This window comes from Triturus cristatus, chromosome 11 (assembly GCF_964204655.1).
Source record: "Triturus cristatus chromosome 11, aTriCri1.1, whole genome shotgun sequence".
NCBI lineage: Eukaryota > Metazoa > Chordata > Amphibia > Caudata > Salamandridae > Triturus > Triturus cristatus.
The window spans coordinates 1,132,724,112-1,132,752,058 of NC_140594.1; the positions used below are offsets into that span (position 1 = coordinate 1,132,724,112).

Here is a 27,947-nt window from a genome sequence, read left to right on the forward strand (position 1 = left end):
ACTAAGGTGAAAAAATTATACATTTTCTTCATGAAAGGATGTAATTGTACAGATTTTCAAAGTCTGTGTAAAGAAACTGGGGTGTTCTTTTCATTAATTAAAAAAATGCAATTTCCCTTTCTGAAAACATGCATTTATGGTAAACTTAACATGAACGAAGGCGATGAGCGAGGCAGTGGCGAGGAGGCAGGGTCCAACGCTAGTCATTAGCCCCAGTCAACAGTACCTTTCAGAAGCTTTTTGATAAGCAAAAATTAATTTGCCATATTCTACTTCACATTTAACAAGAGCTGTCATATAACAGGGATAAATGACATGGGATGTGTCTGAAACCTCGACATGTGCTAAGTGATTGGAAAGGAGAGGGTGAAGGCCACACTTTCTGCCCAGCTACTACAGGGTAGAGGGAGTGACTGTGAAAAGCACATTGCAAGAGGTAATGAACCTGGCCCAGTGTCGGCTCAGCAGATACAGACAGTCATTGTCAGTGAGGTTAGGCATGTCTGAAGGTGTCATGTCCTGGTCCCACCATGTACTGCAGACATTGGATCAGAACATGACTGCAGGCAGTAACTTGTGCTCTCTGAGAATGGCGACAAGCCACGTTCTGGCATTATTACAGTTAGGGAAAAGTATGCGTCATTACAACATCAGAGAAATTAGTGCTGTTTCTTAAGAAGACATTTTGATTTCATTACAAGACCGGAGGCTATCATTATGCAAATACTTTTATTTGCTGCCCAAACATGCAGCCCTTTAAAGAATGTTATTACATCACAATAAACAGAACATTAGCAACATGACAAGTAGACTGCTGGCTCCAATCATCCTCTTTTGTTCGCTGCCCTGACACAGCTAAGTACCATTTATTTCCTTACTGGTGTTTGCCTTAATTGAGTGGATTTGTCTTTCTCTTTTGACAATATTGTATCATCATATACATATGTTGATAATATTATAGCATCATATACATACTTTGGCTCTACGATTTATAGGCATGATGTATTTTTAAGTGTATACTTCTGTTTTCAGCACTTCTACCAATTTATGGTAGGATTACCCCCTTGATGAAACTTTGCTAGTTTCCCATTTGTGACGATAACGATCATGTGTGTTTGCGATGTTCCATTTGCATGTTGAGCTTCCCTTTGGAGCTCGCTACCCGAGGGAGGCTTTTTTTCCCCGTTTTCAAGTGAAGAGATGACGTTCGTGGCACGCTTACTGTTTTAATTGAAATGTAAGCTCGTATTTTGATTGAAATGGTAATGTTCGTGGCAGGCTTCGCCTTCCGTAGTATTCGGTTACTTACCTTTTCTAATACAAACATGGCCTTTTCACCCTTGATTCCCCGTGTCTCCTAGCGACTAGCTGAGAGACGCAGGAAAGCGCCACGATCGTCCTCGCGCTGCTTCCGCTTGATCACGGGTCGGACTGGTTTCCATAGTTACGCTCCCTTCGTGAGCATAACGGAAGCCTTTTCTGACCCGTTTCCTCTAATTAAGACGTGAAGACTTACAAAGAAGCACTGCCACCTAGTGGATACTCTAACATCCACTAGCTTCATCAAAAGGAAAGCATTCAATGAGCTTTTAAGGGCATTTTACTCTGTTTTTTTTTCGGTTTAAAAAACAGAAACTCTTCAATCAAGGACGCTAATAACCTAACCCACACAACTCACAAGGCCATTCTCAATACTTTCAAACAATTCTATCAGGACCTATACTCAAACAATCAGATTTTCGACACTGAGAAGTGCTCTGCCTTTCTCCGTGATCTTAATCTGCCACGTCTCTCAGAAGATGACTCTGCCATGCTAGCAATGGAAATCAACAGCTCGGAAATAGATAAGACGGTCAGGTCCTTGAAGGAAAATAAAGCTCCAGGGCCGGACGGCTTTACGGCATCCTTCTATAAGTCTTTCTTAACCCAATTAGGTCCTGCTATGAAACAGGTTTTTAATCATATGGCTGATACTGGACACACACCCGACTCCATGACTGAAGCTAACATTGTAGTTATCCCCAAGGAGGGGAAGGACCCTGTTCTCCCAAAAAATTATAGGCCCATCTCGCTTATAAATGTTGACTGCAAAATTTATGCCAAAATTCTCGCGGTCAGACTCAACTCGGTCCTTCATAAATTGATAAGCATCTCCCAAGTGGGGTTCCTCCGTAACCGTTTATCTAATGACAACACACGACTGTTATGCCACGTATTAGAAAACGCTGCAACCAAAACTGTACCTTCGATTGCCATCACATTAGATGCCGAGAAGGCCTTCGACAGAGTCTCTTGGCCGTTCCTGGAGCGTTGTCTGCACTCCTTTAGCTTGGGTAAGGACTTTATTAAAATGATTATGTCACTTTACCTAAAACCGACTAGACGTATAGCTGTCAATGGGGCTCTTTCGGAACCCTTCCCCCTATATCAGGGTACCAGGCAGGGATGCCCTCTGTCTCCATCACTTTTTCTCCTGGCGCTAGAACCCCTTCTTCAGGCTATCAAACTTAACGGGGACATTGCGGGTGTGGATATCAACGGTATCCGGGTCAAACTGGCCGCGTACGCGGATGACATTTTGATAGTTACAGAGCGTCCAGACTCCTCCATTACTGCCCTAATGGAGACGTTTGCAGAGTATTCTCTGCACTCTGGGTACAAACTTAACAGAGATAAATCGGAGGTTAAACCACTAAACGTGTTTTGTACTAGCGAAATACTGGGGGACTCTGGGTTAGCATGGCAGTCGAGTTTTATTAAATATCTGGGAATTGAATTTGGTAATAATATCATGGACACCCTGTATCAAAATGAAAAGGTACTCCTACAGAAAATTAAAACACTCTTGGAAACCTGGTCCCCTAAATTCATCACGTGGTGGGGGAGAATTGAAACTATCAGGATGATGGTTACTCCTTTAGTTAATTATCTCATAAGTATGCTGCCATTGCTACTCACCGACTCCTTTCACCATAAATTAGATACTCTTCTAACGTCCTTTCTGTGGCGTGGTAAAAAAGCCAGAATCAGCATCCGGAAATTGAGGCTTGACAAGTCTATGGGCGGCGTTAACCTGGCTGACTTTCGTCTATACCAATATGCCTTTCTAGCGAGGCAGGGTCTGCTCTGGGTCTCTCCTCCTGATCACTATATGCCGGTGTGGCTGGAGGTGGAAGGGGCTCTCTTACAGAACATACGTCCTCTGTCAGTTCTCACGGCCAACCGCCTTGTCGCCACCCACTCCAGATCCATCTTTAGGAATACTAAACTGGCTCTCTTAAAAATGGATAGGTCCTTGGAGGTTGGTATGAGGGGATCCAATATGGAGTCACTTTGGCTAAACTCCAAGTTCCTTTATAATGGTGAGCCTTTACTCCTTGACTCTTGGTGTAGAAGAGGTATCTTTTTTCCACATCAATTGATTAATGACACATATCCTTTGACATTCAGGGAACTTCAAGCCCGCTTCCACTTGGCTGATATCGAATTCTATAATTTCCTGAAAGTGAGGGCTGCCATTACGAAATCCAGAGTGTCTCCCAGCTCCCCATCGCTACCCAACTTTGTGGCAAAACTTAATAGGCTTGGTCATCAAGTCTCCCAAATCTATCGACTTCTGCGCCCAAAGTCCTCCAAGCTTAATTCTAAGGTGGTAAGTTACTGGAGGGGACTGTCTGATACTCAGCTATCCGATGATTCTTGGCCCCAGTTATGGAGATCAGTCACACGTAATAAGATTTCCCCAGTCCTCTCCCAAACGAAATTTTGGCTATTACACAAAGCCTTTTGGACACCGGGAAGATGATGTGTGTTGGAATTGTAAGCAAGACAAGGGGAATTTGGCTCACCTTATTATGCACTGCCCGGTTGTGAAACCCTTCTGGGATAAGGTCTATCTGTTTTTGTCTAATTTATTTAACTGTCTTCTTCCTAGGTCCCTATCGTCCGTGGTAACTGCTTTTTTACAGGAGGATTTGCATTCGGAGGGGGATCGTGATCTCCTTGACCTACTGTTGATTTCTGCAGTTAAAATGATACTTACCAACTGGAAGGATACTAGCAAGGTCTCTTACAAGTGTTGGATGAACTGGGTCATTCATCTCAGGGGAGCAGATAATATTGTCCTACAACAGTCACCCTGGAAATCCTCCACGAGGAACATATGGTCTACCCTGGATGACTATTTTGCTTCTCATAAGCCGCCATGACTTCACTTTCTGGAAGAAAATTCCCATGTCGTCATCACACCATGGCTACTGACTTGGTCGGACACTTGATGCTGTAATATGTTATATGATTGGGAAGCTGGAGGCGCCGGATAACTCTCCCTTCTCTTTTCTCTCCCCCCTTTCTGTCTCTCCTTTCACCCTCTCTCCTTTCTTTTTTTTTGCTCTTTTTTCTTCCTCTCCCTCCTCGGGAGTTGGAGATTTAGGGGGGACATCACTGGCAAGGGGTTTGTCTAATGTTGACAGCTATCTGCTGAACCGGTGAAGCACAGTCATATGTACTTAGGGGCCCTTGCCCTGATCCCAACTCCTGTTCTGTTTTCTCTTTTTGTTTGCATAAAACTTCTCAATAAAAATATTTTGAAATCAAAAAAAAAAAAAAAAAAAAAAACAGAAACTGCATCCTCAAGAACAAGTAGTCTGTTGGTAAGCCATCTTATCAATTGATTTTATTTAATTGAGTTGATTAACTCTATATGTGTACACCTTTGGGTATTGAATCCTTAGGGATTTCCTTATAATTCAAGCCCTTATTTCTTCATTATAAGAATAATACATATTTATTTTATTATGGAATCTGATGGCAACGTCAGCCAAAACTCCTCTAAGGAAACATTGGATGACAACCTCAAGAGGTTTATTGGAGAAGAATTAAAATCTTCAATCAGAGAGGCAGTAGATGCTGCTCTTTATAAGAGGAAAAGGACTTCCCCTCCCGAGGAGATCTATTTTTCTCTCTCCGACGGGGATTCCCCCTCCACCTCTGGAGCTCAAACAAGCATTTACAATGCAATGGTCTCGGCATTGGTAAAGTTAGAGCTATTGGCATTGCTCATGACATTATTTTTGTTTTTGTTTTTAAAACATTTAAAGAAACGGCATTGTCATGAGCAATGCCAATAGCTCTAACTTTAACAATGCCGAGACCGTTCATGGAATACAGAATGGTGTGTCCAAATTAAAAACTTAAGAAGGCTCCAATTATTACAATTTCACTTACCAGGTGGTATAGAAAGACCTGGAGGCAACTGGATTGTGCTTTGTTGAGCAGGCCGCATAATGAGCTGTGGGGAAACTATTCTCGGTGGAGTCGCCATCACATGCCTCAGTGATGGCGACAGTGATGGGTTGGACATGACATGTGCAACTGTGCTCTGCTGCATGCCACCTGCAGCAGAACATGGAACACCCAAACCAAGGGGTGACGGTGTAATACTGGTGCGCAGGGTGTCGTTGTTGGACACTACAGAGGCAGAACATGGAGTATTGTGCGTTATACTTGTGGGAGGCATCATCATTGGAAGAGACGTTGAGGGTTTGCAAGGCGAGGCTCCTGCAGCATGGTGAAGTTGCACAACTGATGTTTTACGCTAATGCAGATAAATACACTGTAATGTTGGGCAGCATTAAAGGCATTAATGTGCTGCATTAAAGGAGTGTCTCTTTGACACCTTGTATCATCAATATAAACCTTAAAATGTCTGTTCCAAGTTGAACATGTAAATGTGTAACAGCATATAGTCCAATAAAGCACTGCTCATAACTCGTGTGTTCTTTATTAATTGCACAGCGTCCCAACATAGACTCGACATGACCCACACTTTAAAAAACCTCAAATGACATATTCACACTTATTGTGCTACTTAGCTGTACCAATACATATTTAGCATTGTGTCCACAGTATCAGAGCTCCCTTGTACAGATTGCAGTCTCCACTCCGCTTCACCAGTCATCATTCAATGCTGTGTACTGCACAGTTACTGGTAGTCATGTAAAATGGTCTTACCAAGCTATGCTCGGATCTCCTCCAGTAGCTCTCAGGGCAGAACACAGGCCCACTGGACTGCAGCAACGGAGGAACGGTCTTGACATAAGGTAAGGTATGGGAGCCGCAGAAAGTGATTGTGTTCTTAGCCCTTAATCTGGTAGCTTCTTTTCTCACATAAATCCTACAATAAGGTCTGCTGTGAGGTCTATGCTTGTGTCCTACAACGTGTTCCTATCATATCCACAGTCATAGCTAGACACAGAAAATTGAGCCCTCAATGGCTCAGTACTGCTTCTTAAAGATCTTTTGCCGCTGATCACATAAATCACCAACAGCACCATGGTCAAGCGAGGCCTAAAAAGCAATGTTCACAAAGCTGATGCTTCAGAAGTGGGACAGCTGGAATGTTGAGGTTGAATGGGGGCCATGGGGAAAGAAAAACGATCCAAGCCAGCAGAACCATGAAAAACAATGCTAAAATTAAATTTAATAAAATAAAAAATCATTCTTTGTAAAATAGATTACATCTCTAAAGCTATACAGGCTCAAAACAAGTTTGAAACACCACCTAATAATCAAAGAGAATTTAAACCGCCAACCTAACTCAGTGGAATAGAACGCACAGGTATATCGAACACTCTGGGGTAAACGAAATAAGCATTGGTAAAGCTAAGTGTGCATTTTTTTTAAATATTATTCTACTTTTGAAAACATATGCAAGATTCAATAAAAATGGCAAATATACGGCACTGGTCAGGCTGCGGTGCCCAAGAGTTGGCAATATGGTGTCACTCACATTGAAAGACATCTGATCGGTAATATGGGCTGATGCAGTGGAAACAACATGTGACTGACACCAGAACAGTGGATGAATAGGGCTGAGGCTGGTGAGACAGCTACTCCTGCCACTCTGCCAGACCAAAAAATAAGCATATGGGATGTTAAAGACAAACTGGTGTGTCTCTGATGACACTGCAATGGCATAGGAGCTGTACCTGGTTATGCTTTTTTTTTTCAGTTTTATTGTTATACGATCAATGGCAAAAAATGTGTGTATGTATACGAACAGAACTTTTAAAAAAGAAAATAAAAGAAACTGGTAAACAACAATATTAAAGGCAAAGCAGAAGATATTGAAAGTCTGTGGTATCACCAAGAGAAATTAGAAAAGGTGTCTGTTGACAGTCCTTAGTTATAGCTAAAGTCCATGGTTTTTCGGGGTGTGCCAAGTGTATGTTTCACACAGATCCTTGTATCCGCCTACCCAGGTTCAGAGTGTCATGGCCGTACTATGTTTAAGCTCATGCCTAGTTTCATGCAAACTAGCAATTTTACTTTGCGAGTAGTTAGTATAAGCTGGCGATAAGTGCAAGAGCCATTTTCATACGAGTTAATGTTAAAACGGTTTCTCCCACCTAGAAAGAAGGTGCTTTAACATAAAACCCACATGTAGAACACCTCGTGAGCCACGGTTCCTAAATCCGTTTTTGTGATCATTACAGGACGTTTGCGTGAAATAATTTTTACACACCTACCAAATGAAACTTTCTGGCACACATGAATACTCACTTCGACTATAAAAGCATCTCATTTATTTTCTCAGCCCAGGGCAGACACACAATTAACTGGACATACAATTAGCTACCAACATCCATAGAAGCAAACGAACGACAAGCTCTACTAGCCCCGGGCCAAACAGAAACGACAAACACCATGGCAGCTCCCAAGAGATCGAAATCAGAAGAATAAAACCACTCCTGGCGACCTTTTTATTAGCTATGGAACATAACTATATAATGCACAGAAAAACGTATACGTCACAAACCTACCACCAGAAACCGAAAGGCACGTGCCGCATTCGAACCACAAGGTCGTTTTTCCAGGTCACTGCAATGCATGCAAATCTTACCGTTCATAAAATCCGAGTCGTAGTCGCTGACGGCTTTTTCATCCACCTCGGAGAAGAGCATCTCCTCCAGGGGATCAGAGGAGCCCGCCATCTTGCTTGTCTGCACTCGCCGAAGCCTTTGGAGTTTTGTCTCAGTGCGCCTGCGATACAGCCCGGGGCATGATGGGAATCTAGTGACGACATAGGATCCCCATCCCAGCTAATGAGTTTGCTGTAAAGGCGTGTGTTTCTAGTCACGGGTGTCGCAGTTGTAAACACGGTGACGAGCGGAGGTCGGGCCGCTGGAAGCAGCGTGGGGCGTGGCATAGTAACTGCTCTATTCCCCCCCTCCCGAGCCCAAAGGAAAAAGCAAACAGCAACAGAAGCTTTAACAAGGCAGAGCAAAAGGCAAGCACACCACCGCCTTTCTCCGAGGCAGAGCAGAAATGCCTCGGAGAAACGCAGCGGCATTTTCGGATTCGGGGGCGTGTTTGTCTTTTCTCTCCTCCAGCCATTGGCTGGAGGAGAGAATGAGACTTCTTGCAAAAAACACTCCCCCCGATCCGAAAAGGACGGGGCCTAATCGGAATGACTGACCTCTTCTCCAATGGCTGGCCAGCATTCAAGAGGCCAGCCAATGGAGAACAGGGGAGAAGAGGGGCGGGTTCAAGCCCCTCTTCTCCAAGTCATTAAATCTCGGAGCTAGACTGCGCAAGCGCAGCCTTCGCAGCCGAGACCTAAAAAGGGGCAAGGTTACTCAGAAAAGGAAACATATTTCTGAAGCATTCAACAATGCAATGAGATTTGGTAGCCCACGCGCTACAAAAGAATTTGGTGCTCTTAGCAGCACACTAGAGAGACCCCAATTCCTTGGGGCAGAGAGAAGGGGTGCCCATAGCGGCATTATAGAAAGCGGTATCCTTTACGGGACAAATGATTACTACAATGATTTTTATAACCAAACAACAGACTACGAGGACTTAGATGAATTTATTTTTGACCCTAAAGATACACTTGAGGACCTCGATGAGGACTTAGACCACCCCTCAACATCTTCTCTCAATGTTAAAGACCCCCTCGGAGAAGAGATGTTTAATTCTACAACCATTCGTCACCCTCGCAGCACTGAATGGTGGCCTATGGAGCACGTAGGTAAATACTTATCACAATGGGTCAGAAAACCTCTTGATACAAATACTCGCAATTTACTGCGAAACGAGTGCTCTAGACCCTCCACAGAGGATAAGATCTGCAGCACACCCAACCTTGACCCAGAATTGATAACCTTCCTTTTTAAATCAAGAAGGGACCCTATGAAGGGAATTGAAAAATGCCTCAAACAAGCTCAAGACTAGCTCCTCGACGTAATGGGACCTCTATCCAAAATTTTGGACATGACTGAACAAGCCAGATCTAACAATACCCCTATAGATTCCGATATATTACGAGGATGGGCGCAACGCGCAATATATCTTATTGGCAACGCCAACGCCAATCTGATTACTGAACGGAGGAAGGCAGTCCTCCTCAGAATGAATCCTAAACTTGCGGACCTCTCCGCTAAAGAAGACATGTGCGACGCCAAAGGCATGCTTTTCGGGGATAATTTTGTTAAATCTTCGGGCAAATACGTGGCCACCTTTAATGCCTTTAGTAAAGCACAATCTAACATACGAAGAGTCTTTGGTGGACGACCACTTTGTGGAAGGGCTGGCAGAAGGGGACAAGCTGTCAGCCGTGGTTACTTCATGTCCCAATTTTATCCACATGAGACGAGAGAGACTCGCTCTTACAGAGGCTCCCGCTCAAACTTCTACCCCCAGAGAGGAAGGGGTTCAAGAGCCCGTGGTGGAAGATCACATTTCTCCAACCAAGCTTTCCAAGGTAAGTCTAAATCCCTCCTTCCCTCCCCAAGTGGCAGGGAGACTGAAACACACAAGAATTGGTTCAGAATCACCAAAGATCCATGGGTTCTAGAAACTGTGAGTGGCTTCAAGATAGACTTTTATCTAGAACCCTTCCAAAAAAAGATTCCAAACGAGATTACTCTAGACAAGGAGAACTCAAAATTAATAAAAATGGAAATTCGTCAAATGGGAGCTATTATAAAAATTCCTCTTTCAGAAATATCAAAGAGTTTCTTAAGTACTATTTTCCTTGTAAAAAAGAAGGACAAGTGTTGGCGTCCCGTCATAAACCTCAAATATCTAAACCAATTTTTTGGATCCAGCACAGTCTACTTGTCATGTTGCTAATGTTCTATTTATTGTGATGTAATAACATTCTTTAAAGGGCTGCATGTTTGGGCAGCAAATAAAAGTATTTGCATAATGATAGCCTCCGTTTGTCTTTTATGAAATCAAGATTCTCTCTGCAAGATAATTGGAGAATCGTCATTCTCCACTTACATCACAAATTAACATATCTTTAAAAAATCCAAATACAGTGAAAACAACTCTGGTAGAGGGATGCTATTTGTACCATTTTAAACTAAAAAAACACTAAATGGGTCGGTTGTGATTAGCTACATAACTATAACTTCACTATGTATTACTAGTTACCTCATATGACATGCCAGATCACATAAATAAAGAAAGGTATGTGGTACAAGATTATATTTTCCCAATAGGATAGCATAATCTAAGCATAAGCCTACTCTTGATCATTGCATAAATCCACTTTCAGGAAATATCATGGCAGTGATTTGAAATATGAAAAGCACTTCTAGTGAATGTGAAATCACTTGTTTGCGTTACAATAGCCTTTTCTATCGTTAATTGATGAGTGGTGGGGCACCCAATACTTTCCCTAAGGTGAAGAAGCATGGAAAACTGAGAATATGTGTAGATTTTAGTAGCTTGAACAAAACACTTTGGGTGGAGTCTCAATGGTCACCACATATTGATGATTTGTTGATGACGTTCTGGGAGGCTATGTACTGTACCAAGATAAATCTTGCCTCAGACTACTATCAAGTGGAGTTAAATCCTCGTTCCAAGGATCTAACTGCAGTTGTGTTCCGAGTAGGTACATTTCAGATCCACCGGATGTCTTTTAGTTGGAGAACCTAGGAGTCTGTTTTTCAGAGAATCATCTTCAAGATCTCAGAGGGAGTATCTGGTGCATGTAGGCTTCCAGGAAGATAGAATGATTGCTCGCAAGGGCGCATCAGAAAAGGATGACGTACTGAGGAAGGTTTTACAGAGGCTACAGGAAGCAGTTATTACAGTGAACACAGAGAATGTGAAATTAAAAGCAACAATGCTGTTGGACTAGAACACTGATGATTGCAGCCTTAAGGACCCTGTTCACACAGGCCTGGAACAGGCTTCTTCTTATACTAGTTCTACCCCAAGTTCATTCAAGACTTAGCAAATAAAATAGAGCACATGAGGGAACTTATGAGGAAAAGAAAGGCTTTTGTATGGAATGAGGTATGTGAATGAAAGCTAGTCCCCATTCCAGATTACCAATTTGCATGCATGTTTGCAGATAAAAAGGACTGAAGGAATATGAATTATTATGTGTAAGTATAGACTTTGTGGAAACTAAATGTTTTCTGATTTTTGAATTTCTGTGACTGCATGGATGTTCTCTAGTATGTCTTCAGTGAAGCTACTATGTTCTACAGTATATCTGAAGAGATAATATCTTGTTCCTCAATACATCTTCCGATATGTTTCTGTGTGCTTCAGTATGCCTTTGTGATGTTACTGTGTTCTGATATATATTTTCAGTCACCGTTTTCTAAAGTTTATTTACTGAAAAGCCACAGTATCCAGCACTATTTCTTAGATTTTACTGTTGACATGTTTTTGTGTTCTGTCGTACGTATTCTGTGATATTAATGTGTTATGCAGTAGGTCCTCTGAGTTGCTATGGTCTGAAGATTGTATTGTGATGTTACTACGTTCTGCAGTACATATTCTTGACTGCTACAGTGTTCTGCCATATGTTACCTGTGACACTGCTCCATTCTGCAATACATACTCTGTGACATTCCTGGGTTCTAATGTTTATCTTTGGGAATGTACCTAGGTTCTGAAATAATATTTCTGTGACATGAAAGTGCTCTGCAGTAGGTCTTCTGTGATGTGAAAGCTCATAACAGTAATCAGCACAGTTACATATTCTATGAATTACCATAACCTTTTTTTTTTTTATTTACGGCCATAACTTTCAACGCCCACAATGTTTAAAGAAGAGAGAATATACTGCTTAATTTACATGTCTTTATACCAACAGAATCTAATGGTGAAAATGCCATTCAATGATTTATGTAAAAAAATACAATTCTGAAATAAAAACTTAAAAGCATTGCCCTTCTTTTAAAAAAAAAAAAAAAAATCAAGAAATATCATGTTCAACTTACCTCTTTTACCAGCCCAAGCAGGTCGGCTTCATATGCCAGAATATCCCCCATCATAAGGAAATTCTGATTTTAGCATAGCCAAGCTCCTACAATAAATAGAAAGCCTTCGGTTATAAAAATTCCGATAAAGCAGCAGCTTCATAGGCAGCACATCGCTTGGCCTCAGTTGCATCAGAGATTAAAAAGGGGATGTAGAAGGTCTAGTGCGCAATAGCTGGTCACGCTGAGTGACAGTCGGCCTTACTTTAATTCTACTTCATGTAAAAGCATTTATGGGTCCTAGGATTCCTTGTACATTCACAGACAGAAGTTGTAAGATTGAATACAGTTACTAGAGGCAGGCATATAGATCTTAGGGGTTGGAAAGATAATTCTTCCTTTTCATAGCACAGTTAAGCAATATTATTGAAAGGGGAGGGAAACCCCAAGCTTATTAGTTGGAGAGGAGCCAGAACGCTCGAGGAGAAGCAGAGGGCCACCACGGTCCATATCAGCTTGAAATGTCCCCTCCTCCATGGATAAGATTCCTATTGTAAATCAAGACCTCTGAAGTATGGAGTGTAGTTCAAGACATTACTTCTTAGACTGTGTGATGTTGCAAGGTGTTATATAGGTGGATGGTTCATGAAGCTTGACTTTTCCATCGTTTTTGGTAACTAGGATTTCCGATTTCTAAATCTGGCTTTAGCCAAGAGCTTTTAATTTTACCAAAGTTATACTACCATATACTTACTTGCACGGGCGTTCCACTACCCCTCTTCATCCATTGATCTGTTGTTGTGTCATTCCCATATTACTTCTGCCCACTACAGCATAGAGAATGGGGCAATGGGTCAGCCCACTTCGGCTATTCACTGCCTTCAATGTAAGCGACGGCATCCACACACACAGTAGTTGCCTTGAGTGCCAGGGGCTACTATGGCAATGTGAACTTTTTAAGACTAAAAAACGTCTTGCTTTTAGCTTCTATTTGTGTTTTTTAAGATTGACAAAGGGCCGGCAGCTCCCCAACAATAAGATTTTGTAAAAACATGACAAAACAAGCATTGACAAAGTTATAAGGCAGACAGCCAATGCCAGACCTACTCGCTTTGCCAATGGTAGTTTGTCATGGAGCAACAAGGGCTTTCTACTGAAGTACCCTGGAGTGAAAGGCTATTTTCAGGTTCATAACAAAGTAGCCCATACAACTGCTGATAACACACTCGAACCACAATTAGTGACAATGGCAGTCGTTTACTGGTGGTACAAATTAAATGTAGGATTTCAGCTGAATTATCTGCTGATTTCACCATGTGAAAACTTTAACCCCCTCCTGGTATTTAATTAAACACTTGTAGGCATATGGCAGGTAATAGCACGAGACAGTAATATTCCTCTGGGTGGAGCCAAAGCCCACTTCACGAATGTTAAAGAATTTTTAACAAGTCAAGCAGACAGATGTGCTGCAAAGCTAGACCTAAGAAGATACTCCAAGGCTGCATACCTACACAACAAGCATTTGCAATGCAATAGGTCTCGCAGTTACGCGAGTTTTGAGCTATTGACATTGCAAATAACATTGCCTTTTATTGTTGTTTTAAAAACATAAATAAAAGGCATTGTCATTTACAATGCCAATAGCTTAAACTTGCGTAACTGCGAGACCTATTGCATTGCAAATGCTTGTTTCTTTGGCCGGTCCTCAGACCCATGAGAGGAGTCAAGCATATCCCCTCACCACGCGCTGCCCCACTGGCCACCATGTCAGATGGCACGGGATGCCTAGTAGCAAGGAGCTGACCCACTCACTCAACAATTGACTTTCTCAGACGGCTGTCAGTCAGCAGCTCGCGGTCTTTCTATCCTCCCCGGACGCTCCAATCATCGCCCTCACAACGTCATTCGTAGGGCCACACGTAAAGTGGTACGCAGGCTCTTCTGTTTTGATTGTTGTGCAGCTCAGATTTGTGAACCAATGCGGTCTTCTGGAAGTCTTCAGTATAGCTCCTGAAATACGAGCGATTGCTTTTTCTTGCAGAGCAGTGTTTTGGGAACAAGTACAGTAACAGGCACATGCATCAAAGCTTTTTGCGATCGCAAACGGAGCGAATCGCAAAAATCGGCCTATGTGATCGCAAAAATAGCTTTTGCGGTGCATGAAACAACTTGCCACTCGCAATTTAAGAAATCGCACATTTTTGTGATTTCTTAAATTGCGATTGCATTTAAGGAATCTCAAATTGCCATTCCATAACTGCAATGCAAGATGCCTTTCAAAATAGCGATTTCGCTATTTGGGTCTGCTATTTACCGTGGAATCATACCACATGGTAAATAGCGGAAACTCTTACGTTACACACACACATGTCCTTTGGACATGTGTGTGCGCAACATTTGTGCACAGATCAATTTCAGGGGTGCAACGGGGTGTCGTCTTGACACCCTTGCACCCTTGAAAATGCATTCTCAATTTGCGATTCTCTAATTGACAGCCAATATTGATGCATGTGCCTGTAAATACGCATTTTGTTTTATTGTATTTCTGTAGCGAAACAGTTCCTCGGGTGTACAAAGAAGGAAATAAAAAATTGTGAAAGCTAATATGTCCGACCCTTGAACAGAGCATGCATCCGCACACACAAGTAAACAATAATCAGCCACCCACCGCACTCAACAGATGCACACATTTAGATAAACACAAAACACAGCCATGATTCGGATTATAGGTGCCATTTATAGCCCCCATTTATAGCCCCTGATAAATATCGCTAGCCCAGGGCACCTTATTTATCCGGTGCAATTAACAGCAACTATTCTGAGTTTGTGGGGAATAAATCAACCAAAACCGGTCTAGTATAGTAAATACCATACACTTTTCTGTTAGGTTCCTTTAGCCTGCCGAAATTTAACGAAGGGTAAGGTATTTACCCCTTTCGGTACTTACTGGTGCCCTAATTTTAGGTGGTCGGTAAATTCACCTTTGCGAAAACCCCCGTTATGTTGTACATGAGGTGTCCTAGACTAGTCATAATTTTTTTATAATGTGTGAGAGGATTGAGAACAGACAGAGCTCTGAGACTAGGAGAGTTAACTAGAGTTAACTGAAGTATAGTACATGGTGTGAGAAAGGTAGACGGTCCACTCGGGGTAAAGTGGAGGATTAAAAGGAACAAGAGCACGTGTAAACGATATAGAGAGAGCTGGGGAAGGTGGGAAAAGTGTGTAGAGATTGTACAGTGTGCCAAGAGACCAAGGAGAGTAGCAAACTGGGCACATGGAAGTTGATAAACATAGAGAGAACAGGTAGCAAAGGAGTGAGGAGAAAGGCAAGGAACAATACTTGCTCCTAGAAGAGTAAATGGTGGTAGTGGAGCAGAGAGAATGGGCACGTAGAGTGACGAGAAAGTAACAACGCGTTATAAGATCAGACACGTACGTGTGGAAGAGACGGGGTAGGGGTGAGAAACATGGCCAGAAAGAAATGAAAAGAGAGATGAACCGAACGAGGACGAGGAGCAATGAGAAATAACAAAGAGAAGTGCAAGTGCAAAGAGCGTGGGACAAGAGGTGGCCGACGAGAGTAGGCGGAGGGTGGGGAACAAGACTCGATAATATACAGAGAAGTGCGGCAAATGGGAGTAGAGAGCAGAGAAGCAGGTGGCAAAAGGGAGACAAATGATTTTATGTTGCTAAATAAGATACAACGTATATAAAAGTATTGGCTATATTTGTACATTTTGAACAACAGTTGTGATATAATTAAATGACTCGATAGGCTAATTCCCTTTGGTCAAATATCAAGTGCTCGGAAAATACGTAGCTTGACCAAGCTGTTGATTCCACATTTAAAAAATTGATTGTGGATATGTGCACGTGAGAATGTCCCAAACAAAGCGCAGACTGCGGTAACATTAGGAAACGAGTGGTGCGTGCGTGCCACAGCGAGCGATCTGTTTTCAATTATTGTGCCTGTGTCTGGGCACGATAAATGAAAACAGATTTCGGCGTGCGGGTAACAGACACCAATAGGCCATGGGCGGAGCAACGCGACCGCCTTTGGCCTATTGCGTGCTGTGTTTCTAAAAAACAAGCATTCACAAGTCAATCCCGTAACACCAAAGAAAAAGCACACGCACAAGCGTGTGCGATTCCAGGGTCCGTTTTGGAACCCTCCACAAAAGTGCTCTCGCCTGCGCGAGCAGTGCTGTGAACTGCATCGCTAGGGGCGAGCCCTAAAAAGGACAGGCCGAATGCCATTGTGTAATGAGAACTCCAATACTTCCTTTCTTAATCTCCCTAAAATTAGATTCACATTTTCTGTTTTTAAACCTTTAGAGTGTCTGTTTTATGCGCTTGGTGACTTCATTCACACAATCTGATGCAGGTGAGTGTTCTGCACTAGGCGTTCTAAAAAGCGACAGATATCAGTGTCATCAGCACACAGAGGTCACTTCTGGTTCTTTCTTCGAATAATGTTTCCTATTGCAATGCAACTGGAAGACTGATATCTTTAGCATCAGAAAGAAGAACTGTTGCTTAAGTGACACGTAATGACTCATGGAAGGCTAATCATTTATTCAAGAGCATTCACAGCATCCAAACTTTCTACTGATGCACCAGATTAGTATTTTTCAGTTCTGTTTACTTTACCACACTATATCAACAGCTTCTGGTAGCAACTGCTCTCTTCTAACACAACCCCTCATAGTGTGCAAACAAGTGAAACAAATACCTCACAAATTATCTAAAACCACATGAAATTCCCCATTAAAATCATATCCAAATGATATGATCGTGGCACTGAAATCCAACATTCAAAATGCGCCATAAGGATCGGAAACCTTTATTTCATTTAGGATTTCTATAGCAACATCAATTATTTTTCCTTCACCAAGGGTATAGGACCTTGTATCCTGTTTATAGAGTTCAAGACTTTCTTACTGCATTCCTATGGAGTATAACTGTCCACACATACTTTAAAATGCTTTTCAGTTAACTGTGTCTACACACTCCGTTTCATCCTCTCACATGGGACTGGGGATTGTGGAGGTTTTCCTCAGGAGGTCCTAATACTCTTGCCCTAGTTTTTCAATTTTAACTACAAGCACCATTTAGTCAAAAAGACAACTCCTCTCCAAATATTTCATGAACAATAATTCACTCAGATTCAACCTGGATACCGCCTCACCAACAAGGAACACATCACAAAGAAAACCAAGGTGGCCTCATATCTGCTTTCCTGCTAAGAAACTGAATGCCATTCAAGCCCTTATACTCTCACAGCTTGATTATGGCAATGCCTTGTTGAACGGCCTTCTAGACACTAGACTAGACCCCTTGGTTGGCAATCGTACAACCACAGCATACCTCATTTATTTTTCTTTTTTTAACCTCACGAAGAACCTGGAAAAATATGACCACATCAACACCTTCCTGATGTAACTTAATTGGGTACCCTTGCTGGCCTACACCGTCTCTGAAATCAGGGCCACCATATACAAAACCAACACAACCAAAGGACTGGAAACAGAGAGTAAAAAAGAAAACAAAATAAGACATGAAGCCTTCTCCATCTATGGACCCAGGATCTGAAATTATATCAATCTATCCATCCGAGCCACTTCAATCAAGCACCAATTTTGGAAAAAGCTGAAGACACACCTTGTTAAAAACACAACTTCATAACACAGTAACAGTTCACTTCAGCCCCCAGCTGCCCCACTTGCTGACTATATCTTTTTTTTGACCACGTACATCACTGTGCTGCCCTTCAGCTAAGTTCACACTATACAAATACCTCATATATACGTGCATACAGATTTTTTCCAGAGGGTGAAAAGAAACCAGGTGCCCAGCAAAAACTTTAAAAATGGGGCACTTCTAATTCTGCACTTATACTGCAAATAGTAAAACTTAAAGAATGTAATTAATTATTCACAACTAGTATTGGATAACCTGAGCTCTGATGTTTTCCAGTGTAAAGTACTAACCTACTTTCCTCTTTGAGGCCTGGCTCCAGACAATCCTAAGCAACAGTGACCTTAAACACAACCTACATCAGTGTAATTAGGCCAAAACAAGCATCAAATATCGCAGACAGTACACAAATCAATGGTCGCAGACCGTAATGAGCATCAACAGACCTAGGAGGGTTTGAGCATTAATGGTATCAGTCAGCGATGAACATCAATTGTCTCGGGCAGAGATAAGCCTTCATGGTCCAGGTAGCAAGGTGCATAATTATTGGTCCAGGCAGAAATAAGCTTCAATGTGCATCAATGGCCTCGGCCAGTGCACTGCACTCACTGTTGGCTCCAAGCAGTGCAAACATCATAAGCATAAGCAGCGTGCAAATCACTATTGTCCTGAGGCAAAAAAGGAAAGCAATGTGTTGTGCTCTGTACATGAAGACACTGGTAGCCATGTTGTAGTTTCTAATTTCTCTTTATTAGTTCCAGTTCAGGTTGTATCAGACTTAGTTCATCCAGCTCTAGATAGGTACAAGTCATGTACCAGCTCCTACATCAGCCCCTACTTCAGCCCCACCAGGAGCAGCCTGCCTAGCTGCTCAGCCCATCTCCAACTGTCATCACTCATCCACACAGGCACCCAGGCATTCCATTCATCACAGTCACACCAACATTCCGTTACCATCTCTCACTCTGGCTGAGCAGCTAGGAAGACCTAGGCTAATTACAATCAATGTAAAACTCAGGATAAAACATTATCCCTTTCCTTTTAAAATGAAAACAAAGATTACCATTCTACAGCAGAGAACTTTACATAAGTTGAACAGTAATGTTCATAACTCAAGGATGCAACAAAAAGTAAAACATCACAAAAGCGAGAACAAAGCAAATAAAGAAAAGATGGGCAAAAAACGACATATTAAAGAAAACATGCATCAAAATTCCCCATCCTCCCTCATGAAGATTATTAATTCATATAGATATTAAAATCACACACCATGTTACAACGCAGAATAACACTGCGTACTTTAGGGAAGGAGTATAAAATGTCAAACAACTTAAACTAGCAGTAACCCCATCCTTCCCCCCTGAACATTTGAAAACCATGTAGCGAGAGGTGAACACACCCCACAACGAACACCCGAGGCCATAAACAGACAACAAGGGTGAACAGACACTACAAATACACGTGTACCACAATATGGACCACATAGAGGGTACACACAGTGAGGCGCAGGGCGACTTACACACGACCACAACTGAAGCGCGAAGCGACTTACACAGGACAACACGTGATGCACAAAGCGACTTACACACAACATCTGAAGCGCAGGGCGACTTACACAGGACAACATGTGACGCGCAGGGCGACTTACACAACAACATCTGTAGCACAGGGCGACTTACACAGGACCACATGTGATGCGCAGGTCGACTTACACACAACAACATCTGTAGCGCAGGACGACTTACACAGGACCACATGTGATGCACAAGGCGACTTACACACAACACACAGACAAGACGTGCAACGCAAAGCAACTTGCACACACAACATAAGAAGATGGGAATCACCCACCAAGATCAGGACCACCCTCATCTAAGGGAGAAACTGTGATGTCCACCCACCAGGAGACTACGACGTCCCAACCATAAACAGCGTAAAACTGTGGCATCACAAACTTTGAAACATTAGATAATACCAATACAATCCCAATTACTGTAGAACACTGGTGACTTATGCTCCACGCCGGTGAGCGACCTCTCACCCGAGTTGTGCCAGATCAGAGCTTTCCCTACATAAGGAAAAACACAAAAACAACCACCCTATTGCTGGACTTCACCCAAAATATATGGGGACAATTAACCTCAATATAATGTGTGTACAGACATGACCAAGATAACCAAATACCAAACACACACAGTTAATACAGACTGTGGAAGCGAGCAGTCTGACGACTAAAAGAGATCGTTGGCATAAGCCCGTGGTGACTTCCCATGTGCTGGATTCTGGAACCATACTTGTTCGCCGAACATATTATAGATAAATGTACCTTTAGACAGCTGAAGAAGACTTTTGCCACACAATATGGGAAAACCGAAAAGCGAAAAGGGCTGCTTCAAAGCTGACACTCGCAAACAAACCCGCGCCGCTCTGTCCATTACAGTTGACATGCATCGACGTGGTACACTCTTGAACAAACTTTATTGCGAACAGTCTCGCAGCACTGCAAAGTAACGTGGTTGGCAAAACGAAGATAGATAACAGGCAGACTGTGCCAACCCCAAGATGGCGGCACGTTTTCGGCGTCACGCCGGGTGGCTCACGACGCGTGGATGCGCCAAAAACAACCATGAAGCTGACACGACGTCAGAAGAGTTGGAACAACATCCAACGAACCTTCGGAAATCCTCGTGAAGGTAAGAGCGCGCCAAGCAAGACACGCGCCGCATTTTCAAACCAAGACAGTGCGGTTAAACTGCCCAAAATGAGAGACTGCCAGGGACAATTAAAATCACCATCCATAATTGCACCAATACACCAAACTTCGAAAATGGCTGGAAGTGTCGCCGGCAGAGAAATCGCCAGCATCAAATACACCACACTCACATCCATGCCAAATAACCACCGCTGCGTTCTCCATGGGAAAACTCCTCAGGTGCAAGTCATAGAATTCCTGCTATCGAGATCAGTACCAGCGTTAGTTTTTCCTAAGCTCCCAACACTCAGATCGCCTCAAGTCCAAAAACCGGGCATATATTTAGTTGAGGCAAAACTCCTTTTGTAGTGCACAAATATCCATTCAACATTTTAGATGTCAAAAGCAATATGCAGGCGCCTCTCAAATAGCACTCACCACTGGCAGTAGACAGATTAACTGCAGGACAACTTTCCTTGTGAAACATGACATCTGCTGCATCCATGCTGTGTATACTCAATGTAGAAAAACATTTCAAAAGAGTTGACTTTCCAATTTGGATCAATACTTGTGGGTGAAACGAAATGTAGGGATATTGTCCAGAAATTTGTAACATGTTGCTTTGTATAACAACTTCCAGGCACATTATTTCCACCATTGTTCACTGACGCTGCTTGTATTTTCTAAGTGCCATAAAAGTACCAAACTTAGCAGAACCACACCGCTCCTGTGTGGCACCTGTGAATTTACTTCACTGAGTTGGACCACAACTCACATCTTGAACAGCCACATTCCTTTGCGCAGTAGATACAACCATACAGAAGATTCAAAAGGAAGTGGTAGGGTGAAAGCCAGTCAATCCATACCCTAACAAACAGACCATACCTGTGGTCAAGTCCATGGAGTAAGATCAGGCAGGACACAGGTTGGGGCCGTCCGATGACAGGACACTGGTGGGGCCGGCTTGCCTTTTACTCCATTCTGTTTCATGTATTTTCTTTCTTTTTTCTTCGTAGTTGCGCTGGTATTTTTCTTTCTTTTTTCTTTGTAGTTGCGCTGGTTTCTTTGTAATTCTTGGGTTACTGTTCAGTGCTTGAGTACGCTTGGGTCCAGGTCCGCTCGTCGCCAAAATTATGTTGTGCTCTGTACATGAAGACACTGGTAGCCATGTTGTAGTTTCTAATTTCTCTTTATTAGTTCCAGTTCAGGTTGTATCAGACTTAGTTCATCCAGCTCTAGATAGGTACAAGTCATGTACCAGCTCCTACATCAGCCCCTACTTCAGCCCCACCAGGAGCAGCCTCCCTAGCTGCTCAGCCCATCTCCAACTGTCATCACTCATCCACACAGGCACCCAGGCATTCCATTCATCACAGTCACACCAACATTCCGTTACCATCTCTCACTCTGGCTGAGCAGCTAGGAAGACCTAGGCTAATTACAATCAATGTAAAACTCAGGATAAAACACAATGGCCCCAGGAAGAAATTAATGTCAATGAACCTCGGTAGTGAAGTAGATTAATGGCCTCATGCAGTAGAGCCCATCAACGGATACAAGCATTAATGGCACAAATAACTTTAGCCACAGTCATTAATAAGAAACAATGCCACAAATAGTAATAAACATCAGTAGCCCCAGGAATTAATGAACAAGCAAAGCCAACGGCCAAGTATGCATTTATGGCATCAGACAAAAGGAATATCAATGGTGTTGAGAAATAAAGAGCACCAACAGCCTCACACATTAATGAAAAATAATGGCCCCAAGCAGCACTAGAGTCAACAGCCCCAAGCAGCGATGAGTGTCAACAGCCCCAAGCGGCGATGAGTGTCAACAGCTCAAGCAGCAATGTCAGTCAATGGCCCCAAGCAGAAATATATGTCAACAGACCCATGCTGCAATGAGCGTCTACGGCCCCAAGCAGCAATATATGTCAACAGCTCCATGCTGCAATGAGCATCAACAGCCCCATGCCGCAATGAGCGTCAACAGCCCCATACAGAAAAAGAATGTCAGTGGCTTCAGGCAGTCATGAGCCTCAAAGCTTGAGATGGAGCACGATTTTTGTAAATAAAATCTGCTCGATGTAATCGACCGTAATGCATGCTTTTATAATGTGTGTGGAATTACTAACATATAATATTTAGAGTGTACAACAAGTGAAATATGCATTAGGCATAACAAATATGATAATTGGATGTTATTCAGTCTTCCTAACTGCAGAAAATAAATGACAAAAGAAAAAGCTTTATTCTTCGTGAAAGTATAATATAGGCTTTTAGAAATTATTCTCTGTTTTGCTACAGTAATATAGGCCTTAGGATTTGCTTTTCCGTGCTCCTGTCCTTCAAATGTTACAAATGCTTCCTTAGAGTACAGATATTTTGCCTAATTCTGAATAAACTTTTAGAGTTCTTTCCTGTCTAGGCGAGGGATGTAGAGGACATGAATTTAACTATTACAACATTTAAATCCATTTGTAGCTAGGTTCTAGCCTCTTTCTCCCTTGGAAGTTATACAATATTTAGACAAAGAGTGTTTAGAAAATAGAAGTAAAGTCACTGTCTGTAGACTGTCACACCATCGTGATTAACCAATAGAGAGACTTGCTGAAGAAACAGAATGCAACATATTAACCGAAGAAATTAAGTCCCGTGCATTAGTATTTCCATTACGTAATTGAACTGTGTTTCGCTGATGTTTTCTCTCACTCTCACTCCTCTAAATCTGATGATCTGATGTCTACATAAATGAGCTGCTAGGTTTATTGTGAATCTAACTTGTATCATTGAGAATCAAAGTAATGAAATTCTGATTTGTATTTGTGTTTGACCATTCCTATTATGAAATAATAAGGAAACCTCAATAGAAAAGAATGGTGTTTGTCTTTATTCCTGAGTTTTAAAGTTATATAGACCTGTTTATAAAGACTAATGATTCGCGTATTTCTTCATTGTAGGTCCTCGTGGAGGAATAGCATTCCGTCTTTCATTTTAGCTCTACTAAAGATTCATCGGAGGACTTTTGATATTGCTGAGTGATAATGACTTATGGGCCCGTCATTAGAGTTACGTTTCCGATTGCTATATAGTGGTTGGTGTGGATAAGTGTGATGACAAAAATCCCCCAATGCTTCCGCTGCATCACTTGCGACCCCCTTACTGTTACTAACTCACAGTGACCCACACAGTGAGGCCACTTTTGGGACACTAGGCAGTGCAGCCTGTCACTCTGTATGCATTTACAGCACAAAGGTCATAGGTCTCATACCGCAAACAAAGGATCCAAACATCCCCAGCTTCAAAGGTGCAAAAAGTTATCAAGAAACAAAAGAAAAATGCAAATTTATAAAAATATTTTACATTAATATTTTGTTCTTTTGCTGTGATTTTGTTTCTAATTTACACTTCAGAAAAATAATTGTAATTTAATATAGTCAAAATATTAATATTTCATATTTAAATTAAGTTAATATTGCTGGAACATTTTAAATATTTTTCTAAAATGTACATAAATATGTAAAATAATTTAACTTACATTTTTAATTAAAACATTTAATTAAAATATTTCCCATTAAAATATTTTTACACTTTTTCAAGTTTAGTCATTTTTCCAACTTTATTTATGCTATATCATACAGAGATATCTTCCCCGATGGAGGGGACATCGGCCTACATTTGAAAAGTTACTAGTAGTAGTATCTTTTATTTGAATTTAATCATCCCATAATATTTTATCATTCTTCATGATTGATAATAATTTCCTCTGTTGTCCCCTATGCCCCAAGAAAAAAATTAAAACCAATCTCTATTGTGGTGATAGTGAGAACCACTGACCGCTCGTCAATAGTGCAGCCCTGGCTCACCGCTTTGGGGTCAGATGCAAATTAACTGTGACAATAGAGACTGGTTTTAATGTTTCCTTGGGATACGGGAGAAATATAAGAAATCAATAACAATAGCAAAGAATAATTAAATATCGTGAGATGATAAACTTCAAATAAATATTATTTTATACTGTGAATGACATTTTTGATTAAATTAATTATTGAATGTTTGAACAATTCTAATTCCTTGATACTGAAGTGGACCAGAACTGAAGTACAACATATGTAGTGCACCAGATGGTGACAACCCAGGGCAGAGGACATTTGGAAAGGACATCATGTTGGGGTGCAAAAGACTGTTTTTGTATATCATGCCATTTCCCATCCCCATGTACCTAGAGAGCTTGCCACACAGGGTATGAAATGCAACATCTCAAACCAAGACAGCAGATCCCTCTCTTGAGCTAGCGAAACAGGAGGGCTGTCCCTGCATTGGGTGTGACCTTTGGGTCAACTTCTTGACTACTCAGCATATGAGACGATGCTGAGCTGGGACCTGTCAGTCTCCAAGAGAAAGTTAGGAGGGTACCAGATAAATTTAGGAAACATGGAGTAGCTGAGTAGTGTAGTAACTATATATTTATTGGAGTAATCAAATATTGTGTAAATAACCGAACTACATGAGTAACACTAACCCCTGAATGTCCCTTAAAGATAGGTCTCCAATTCTCTCTCATAACCCATTTCAACAAAATCCCCAAATCAGAAAACGCTTACCTTAAATCACTCAAACAGATCAAACACGTTTTCCTTTCTGCACATCTAAACGTTGATGAACATGTGCGGGTCATGTCTTCTCTAGGCGTGGGCAATGCAATCCATGTGAGTGATCTCTTAATACTCAACAGCGCCCAGTTAGGCCATCCTCCTTTCAGACTTCTACCATCTACAAGACAGATCGACCACATCTCTCAGGCTCTTAATGAATGACACTGGCCCGCTACACAAGCAAGATCTGCTGCCCTGCTTCTACAGTCATGTATCTAAATGACCTCTGAACCAAACTTTCCATGGCGCTGTCACCACAACTCCTTTCAATCGGATATCAGAATTGAACCCATGCTCGTGTCATTCAGGAAACAATGCAAAAACCACCTCTTCCGAACTCACCTCTATGACCATATTTCCCACAAACTCTGGATTCTAATCCAGACATTGTTCTACTGTAAAGAAAATTAATGTTGCATTGCTTGCTTTTCAGTTTATTATAAAGTGCACTAATGCCTTATAATGCAAACTGATTTCTTATGAAAATAGTAAAATAAAAAAACACGAGTAAAAGAATTGTTTGCACTGTGTTGTCATAGAGAAACCAAAAGTGGAAATCTTCAATCCTCCAAAACAAGGTGGGATCCTAAGACAAACATCAGTAAAGCAAGCCCAAGAACCAATAAGAAGAAATTAATTCATCAGGCCAGTGGTCAAATGCAAGTTAATCAGAATAACATGTAGTAATGCAGATATTACTGAAACAGAAGGGCGAGAAAATGGTACTGATGCCCATGTGTCTGCAAAGTTGGAAATGGGGTGCAAAGCTTGCATGTGCACTCTTACGTACAGCTGTGGATGTAAAGCAAAACGAAGGTAGCACATAGTTCATGACTACTGTCTTAACCCATCATGATCGGTGACTCGAGAAGTTCATATAATGCCACAAGAAGCACGTGACCACTCAGTGCAAAGGAGATACTCTCAAGAAATAAGACACAACTGGTTGTTAAAGTCTACAGGAGCAAGAGCCCCTTTTGTTCGATCTGAGCCAAATATATAAAAGTCTCTTCCGTCAAATGGGTTAGGGTGATAAGGGCCAAGTGTATTGATTAGAAACGATATTTCTGCTAGAGCAGAAATGTCTTGGAGGAAGGATCACAAGTTTCTAAGCATCAATAAATCAGAGCAAATTAGGGTGAGACAGCTGGGTGTCAGACCAACTATACGTTGCAGATATATACTGAATGGAATAGCCCTGTTAGACAGAACAAGAAGAAAACCTAGCCATTTAGTAGAAAAGGAAAAGATGAATTCTAAAGTGCAAAGTTCTGGAAATTATGTTGCCTATGTCATATCAAAATAGGGAGCTAATCTGGGCAACCAGATATATTGAAGCTTGGACAAGGTTCTTTTAAACACGTTTGTTGCTCTCTCTCTCGAAGTCCTCGTGTTCTGTGTACTTCTCTGCCTCATCACTGTACCCTTGCTCCTCTGCACAGGTATTTAGATGCACTCCATCACCAGTGTTTTGCGATGAGCATGTCTTCTGTTATCCCCCAGCCTTCCCTCTTTCAGTTTATGTTTTCCCTTTGGACTTCATTTCTCCCTGGCTGATCTCTAGGCAGTCGCGTTTCAGCCATTCTGGCCCTTGATGTTCCATCTGTGTCGTTTACTCCCTTCGTTTCCATATAGTATCTAAGTCTATGATCTGTAATATTATGGGCTCTGGACAATATGCTGCCCTACTCCCTCTAATGATCTTCACCCTTTCTCTGTGACCGGTTCCCCGCCCCTTCCATCTCCAGAGTTTCTATTTTAAACACGCTGCTCTGCGTGAATAAATGCACAGAAACACTTAGCATCCCAATTCCAGACGCTCACAGAGGAGGGGCGGAGCCAGGTAAGGAAAGAGGCAGCCTGAGAGCTACCTGGAGCAGCCTGCACCCGGGGGCCGTGCTGGGGAAGGGGTGAGGGGGATAGGGCCACCCAGGGCGATGCAGAGAAGGCTGGTGTGCAGAAAGGGGAAATAAGGGGGTGAGGCACAGAAGGGGGGGCGGGAATGTGCTGCAGGAGAGAACTGGCGGTTAGTCTACAGAATTCATAACAAGTGGCCGTTGTAAGGTGTGCACGAGAAGTAGCAGAGAGGGGGACGGCGTGGAGAGGGGGTACAGGGAAGAAGCAGCCCTTATTGAGGGTACAAGGTGTCTCACCTGTACACGTTCGCTGCACAGGTCCTCTTGCAGCACCCCTAGAACAGCTTCCTACCGCGCATGCGCTCCCAGAGCGGCTTCCCTCGCCTGTAACCAAGGAAACGAGCCACACCTCGCCCTCCAATGAGGCAGTAAGTAGGTCATCACATCACGTGGTATTCGGGCACCAATCAGCTACTTTAGAGCGAGCGCGGCACTGTAACTTGCGCCATAAGATAAAGGTGAAGATTCAATCGACCATCTTAGAGTGGAAGAATGTTGCCATAAAAGAAAAAGGGAAAACAAAAGAAACTGTACTTATTGCAAAGATATTGAAAAAACAAGAGATGTTGCTATCCATTAATTAAATTCAATAGGAATAGTGTTCAAATATTGGGATATGTTTGTAAACTGCGTATTAAAACGTATCTGGAAAATATGAGGCAATCTAGCTTTATCACAAAGCTTCCAAAGTTTTCAAACTCGTTACTGTGTGACATTTGTGTTTTCATAGTGCCTCGTGTGTGACATTT

At 42.2% G+C, this 27,947-nt stretch overlaps 1 protein-coding gene across 2 annotated transcripts in view; it reads right to left on the reverse strand.

Annotated features, from left to right (window-relative positions):
- ARMC9 (armadillo repeat containing 9) overlaps positions 1-27,522 on the reverse strand; it is a 542,713-nt gene extending 515,191 nt beyond the window's left edge. Inside the window, exons 1-2 of one of the 2 annotated variants that reach the window (XM_085635734.1) lie at positions 27,436-27,522; positions 12,255-12,340 (exon numbers count right to left, since the gene is read on the reverse strand). In XM_085635734.1, the coding sequence (XP_085491860.1) occupies positions 12,255-12,308 (54 nt within the window). In that variant the 5' untranslated portion in view covers positions 12,309-12,340; positions 27,436-27,522. Of the gene's footprint in view, positions 1-12,254; positions 12,341-25,231; positions 25,278-27,435 lie in introns of those variants that run through there. The other variant, XM_085635735.1, reaches the window with a different exon arrangement.
- Positions 27,523-27,947: the final 425 nt, after the last annotated feature.